This window comes from Loa loa (genome assembly GCF_000183805.2).
Source record: "Loa loa unplaced genomic scaffold supercont3.53, whole genome shotgun sequence".
Taxonomy (NCBI): domain Eukaryota; kingdom Metazoa; phylum Nematoda; class Chromadorea; order Rhabditida; family Onchocercidae; genus Loa; species Loa loa.
Genome location: NW_018108233.1, coordinates 38,309 through 44,422, shown reverse-complemented (window position 1 = coordinate 44,422; position 6,114 = coordinate 38,309). Strand labels below are relative to the sequence as shown.

Here is a 6,114-nt window from a genome sequence, read left to right as displayed (position 1 = left end):
AGATGATTTTGTTGAGCTGATTTCTCTAGATGATTTTTGTTGAGCTGATTTCTCTAGATGATTTTGTTGCAGTAAATTTTGTTGCAGTAAAAATGTAAAAGTTGCAGTAAATGATCTATCTAGTCAAAAAAACATGTCAAAAAAAAAACATTCTCTGGATTGAGCTGATTTCTCTGGATGATTTTGTATCACCTTATTATGTTGAAGTTGTTAGTGAAAGCCAGGGCAATACTGAAGAAGAATACTCAGATTTTGAAAAATTAAAAGCAAGATTAACGAAATTACTGACCCACCAGGCTACTGTTATGCATTACTTCTTTCGACATATAGATTCATATGTAGCAATAAAGTATACACTCGACGTACTTTGATATGTTTATTCCCTGGAAAATGTCTGTCTTAAGCTTTTTGCTGGGAAAGAGAGGACACGGTGACAATTTACTTACCGTGCAATGGGGGGTATATTTGGATACCTGATTAAAATACGAAACATTGTGCCATTATCGATAAATGCGATGTAGAAACAAATAGAATAACAAATGAATGTAGAATAATGCATGGAAAGTTAATATTGCGACAGATGTGATTGCGGATCGAATTTTTTTTCAGCGGCATCTTTTCCAAGTTGCTCATTATCTATCGATCTATAACTTTGATTTATTTCAATTTCAAAACTTTTTTAATGTATAGTAATTCCAATCATGCTTGAAAATCATGAACTGATCAGGTGATCAAGATCTGAATCAGATAAATTTGTCGAAAATAAAAGCTGTAAATAACGGTCAATTCTGAACAGTTCTGATAAATCCGATTAAAATTAGTTCTATGATAAGAGAATGCAAAGAAATATGCTTTGATATCATTCTATAAATCAAATTTGAGCGATTAATTAATGAGGATTATGGGAGAAATCTCACAAGACCTTTGTTAAAATTAAGACGAATGATGAGGAAGAAACTTTTCTTAATGGTGCTGAAGTAATTTTTGTAGGTAAAATTTTATTTCAAATAAATGTTAAGAGAAATTTGCAGCAAGTAACCAAGAAATGAGGAGAGGAATGAGATGAGATAGCAGTTCCACTTGTTATATTTTATTGGGCCATTTTTCCAGTTCACATTCATTATGCCTGATTTCGGCGGTGCATTATAATTAACTCGTCTTTTTTAGCATTATTCTATTTGAAAACAAAGCAAAACTATATTATGAAATGACATTTTATTATTTTCAATATTTCATTGTGATTTATTGCTTTTTTAAATGCTTTTCGTTTGTTTTACAAGCATATCTTATCTGTTTTCATCAAGCGCAAATAGAAATTTCCCTTATATGCAAATAGAGAAAATCAAGAGCACAATTCCGGAATTAGTCAGGATTTCAAGAATACGAGAAAATTTTGTGTTTTCTGCGGTGAATCTCTTTATGCTCTTTCTCTCTCTCTCTCCATTTTAACCAAACATTTTTCTTAAAATGGACATGAAAAGAAAACCCTACTCGACTCTTCCGCTTGTCGTTTGATGACCACAGCTGTTACCTTCGACCCGTGTCAGTTATATTAGTTATTCACAGCATTTTTTTTCACATACTTCATGATTTCCCGTTGCAGATATTAATTAATTTCATTAATCATTAAATAATTAGCTTTGCACTTGCTGGAGTAATCTAATATGCATTCAAAATTGAAAATATAGAGTGGTTTAATCATGCAAATTGAGACTTACTAAATGAATCTAAAACATGCCAAAAATTTTAGAAATCGTTTCGCTTTAGAAATTTATAAAGGAAAGTCTAGAAAATTATCAGACAATTTCTTTTATCGGTATTCTTTCGATAAATGAACTGATTGATGGTCAGCTCATCTGAATTCCTTTCTTAACATATTTAATGTAAATCGTAAATCCTATGTAACGGATGAAAAAAGCATTTTCACCATCATCTTTTTCTCAATTCAACCTTATTTTTAAGAGATTTCAATGAAAATTTAAACTACCTTATGGAATTTCAAGGATATGCCTAGATATCTTTTTTGAACTCACCTTTTTTTACCTAGATAACGCATATAAAAACTATGCAGATTATAAGATCCATTATTTACAGTAACTGATAAACTAGACAAGTGAGTATGCTAACAGCATTAAATTGATCGAATGCTTTCTTACAAATATGAATTATAGGCAAGCGGCAAATTCATGATCTAAGAAATACCTGAGTCTTAAAGCATTATTTACTTATTAGTGTTCTCTTTGCACGATTTGGAAGAAGAAACCGATGCCATTTATGTAACAAACATCTCTTGAGAATTATCTTGCATTAATTAATTTCACTGAATCATTTTTGACCTCAGAAAATAAAACTGAAAGTTAAAGAATAAATCACAGGATGCAGAAGTCAAAGAGTTATAGAAAGGAAATGTGGTATGTGGAGGAAAAATTGAGCTCTTTTCAATTCATTCGTACCATAGCCTGGCGGAACTCAAATTACAAACTAATTTACTTTGTTTATTGAAATTCTGCAAAAATCAAATTATGAAATTGAATCGAAATGACCAAGCTGGCTTTGGCCAAATATGAAACAGTACACCACTGATGATGTATTACAATGATTTGTGACACTGGCTCTCTCATGAAATGTAAATTTAGTTCGTTCACCATTCATCCAGAACATGTAATTCAGTTTTAATGGCTGCAATTCCTATGCAATATAATGATTTGAAAGCAATTGTTGTTTATTTTCAACTTAAAGTGAAAGAAATTGCTTTGTATTTTAGCAAATTATACAGTTAGTGTTGTTAGCTTAAAAATTTCAAAACAGCACAAAGAATTGAAATAAACAAATTGTGATGGCAGTATGAAATTCAGGTGTACTATTTTGTTTTGTGTTGAAAAGATTGCACTTAAAATGTGAAATTTTATAGTGTCTTGACAAAGTTGATTTCGATTAAAGACTGTTTATATGAAATGGATATTTGATGAACTTCTGAGTCATTTAAATAGAAAAAACAGGAATGTCGCCAATTCGCTTTATAAAATAAATTATAACTTAAAATTATTGTTTGCATGTAATTTATGGTAGCTTAGATCTTTTTTTGATTTTATTGGCTATAATCGCGAAAGTTTAAAGTGTATTCATAATTTCACCAATCATTTCCATTCTGTTAGATATAATTCATTTAACCTGAGTGTATAGTTCACTTAATTTTTCGCGAGCTTATCTGATTCATTTATTTGGTGGAAGAATATTCACTGTTTTATAAACCTACATTGTATTCAAATTTTTTTCGATTGTTTTAATCAAACTTTTAAGTGCAATTATTTTAGCAAGGTAAGTAAGACCTATTTAAAACCATTTAGAGGAACACTTGGCTTGACAACTTTGCAGATGCTACAATTATCAGCTGAGCACCAAATTTTTGTAGAAAAAAAAATAAGTCTTACTTATTTTAATTTAAAATGGTGTTCTCTGTTTATTACAAAAAAAAAAAAAAAAAAAAAAAAGATAGCAATGATTACGATAATATCCCTTGTTAGAAATTTAGAAAAAAAAAATCATATTAGCTGTTATCGGTCGAACTGACATTCCATTTTACTTTCTGTATTTCTGAAATAACTATCATACTTGATTTAATTTAATGGCTTCATTTCGATTAAATATGGTAATGATGATACCAAAATTTCTATTCTCACCTAAAACATTATTAGGAGACGACACTGATATGATTCATCATTTAAAGCGACTTTTAAGTGAAAATATGGAACTTTTTTTCAAAAGCATTGAATCAAACTTGCTGATCAATTATTTCATCATATTCACGAAATAAGTCCATAAATAGCAATGAAGTGGGTCCAAAAAATTTCCAAAGAACTCTGAATTATGATTTAGAGAAATTTTTTGTTAGTAAAGTAAGTTTATCCTGCAGTCACAGATCAAAAGCCATCAAAGAGTGTTTAACATAATGTAATATCTTTTTTTCACACTAATGGTAGGCTATCATTTAGTTGAATGCAAAGAGTCATTTAACTGAAACATGAACCGTTGATTTTTGATAACTCATCATTTCTTTCAACCAATTTCTAATCAGCAATGGCTTGTAAAAACATTTTTGTCACTTCTGCATTTTATTTTGTAATGATGACAAAGGTGTATGTCTAAGGATCGATTTGTTTTAACGATCTTAGAGAAAAATAACTCCTGCGAATTGATGATATGCATGTGTTTTTTAACTGACACGCAAATAATTAAAATAAGTTCTCCTATTTGAATTGCTGTTATGATTTATGATCTCTAACCATCACTAGAAAATAACTTTTGATCTGAACTCTGTTTTCATGTCATCTAATCATCCATCCATGTAGAAGTTATTTTTATAAGGGTTATAAATCCTTAAAATTTAAGAAAAGTTTTCGGAACGGATACGGACAGGAATAGGGAATGAAGATTTTGTAAAGAGCATTAAATTTGGTGGAAAATCATTGCAGCAATGGCTTTTTAATAGTTATTTTAAAAAATAAGGTTAGTTAATATGTGTTTTAATAAATTTCATTTCAGATAATATTCTTGAACAACTTTGGCTTCAATTAGTTTTTTCGGTATTCTCTCTATATAAAAAACACCGTTGCATAATTAGTTCACAAGCATTATTTTAGTCGTTGATTTGGTGTTTTCTTAAGGCAGAATTGTCTTGGCTTTTACAACACTTGGATAAATGAGCCTAAATGAAAGAACACTGATAGCAAAACTAGATTAGGTTAGCAAACAGGTAGAGAGATGAAATATTTGTGTGGGGATCCCTAAACAAATAAGCAATGTCACAGATGAATGAATGGATAAATGCAACGTAAACAAGGAAATAACTGACTAGACTGAGTAAACAATTAATTTTTAGACAAATCACTTTTCAGAACAGCGAAAGATGTCGTTCCAAAGGGTGACCATCAACCACAAATTGCTTTGAATATCGAGAAAAGCGTTTATGAAAAAAAGAAAAGAGTTTTCGTTTATGAAGAAAAGCGAAAAGCGTTTTTGTCTGGAAAATGCATTTCAGTTCAAGTTGGCGAATTCGTGAAATTCTTTATCGAAAGATTTATTACTGAATGAGGCAATTATACAATATCAATGAAAACTTTAAGTTATTTCCGGTAAGTAATATGAGTCTTATAGGCCTAATCATGTGTCTTAGTAAATAAGATTTCTGCAATTTACTTGCTCCACCAATTTCAATTAATATGTTGTACTCTGCATCGTATGGTCAGCTCACGTGTCTTTAGAATATAATGTCCACATCGTGTTTTCTACATTTGCGTGTTTACTCGATTTGAAAAGAAATATATCTGCAACAAGTAGTAATTCATACGGCTTTCCAATAAATTACTGAAATATTATGCACCATGGGAAAATGAAAGATTTTGGGAAGTGACCAGATTACTGTGACCGCGGGAGTTTCACCAAAACATTCAGCTTTGATTTGAATGTGAAACGAAAGAATTCAGTTGTATTTCATGATGGCTTAACCATTTCCTTTTCATATTCACCAAAATCAATTCCAATTCTGATCATTGCTGTTCTATTGTAAATGATCTATTTTTGTTGTCTGGCAAATATTAATTAGAAACCTTTTTGTCAGTTATCAGTCTTGATAAATTAGTTGTTTTGATTACTGCCAATATCCATTATGTTCTTTCTAAGTTTATGTTCTCACAAAAAAAAGAACATGGTAAGGTCCGTGATGTGGTAGCAAGTGAAATACTTTGCTATATGAATGTATGAGAGTTGTATTTGACTTGTGAGCTATAAGAATATCTTCTGAACAGATCAAGAAGAAATAAATCCCTCAAAACATTCTAAGGATTTATTCCTCTGAATATAATATTAATAGTGACGATAGTTTTGATCATATTAGTAACAATGATGATAAGAGTGATAGTGGTGATGATGATGATGATAATAATAATAATAATGATAATAATAATAATAATGATGATGATAATAATAATAATAATAATAATAATAATAATAATAATAATAATAATAATAATAATAATAATAATAATAATAAAATAATAATAATAATAATAATAATAATAATAATAATAATAATAATAATAATAATAATAATAATAA

The 6,114-nt window shown here is 29.4% G+C and overlaps 2 protein-coding genes across 2 annotated transcripts; both read left to right on the top strand.

The window, feature by feature from the left end:
• Positions 1-110: 110 nt before the first annotated feature.
• LOAG_11799 (hypothetical protein) lies at positions 111-477 on the top strand (the record flags this gene model as incomplete). The annotated part of the gene is made up of 2 exons (XM_003147316.1): positions 111-349; positions 405-477. The coding sequence occupies 2 exons, from the start codon at positions 111-113 to the stop codon at positions 475-477; spliced, it is 312 nt and encodes a 103-aa protein (XP_003147364.1).
• A 4,322-nt stretch (positions 478-4,799) lies between these two features.
• Positions 4,800-5,091, top strand: LOAG_11798 (hypothetical protein; the record flags this gene model as incomplete). The annotated part of the gene is made up of 2 exons (XM_003147315.1): positions 4,800-4,831; positions 4,896-5,091. 2 exons carry the CDS (start codon positions 4,800-4,802, stop codon positions 5,089-5,091), a joined length of 228 nt encoding a protein of 75 aa, XP_003147363.1.
• Between the last annotated feature and the right edge of the window lie 1,023 nt (positions 5,092-6,114).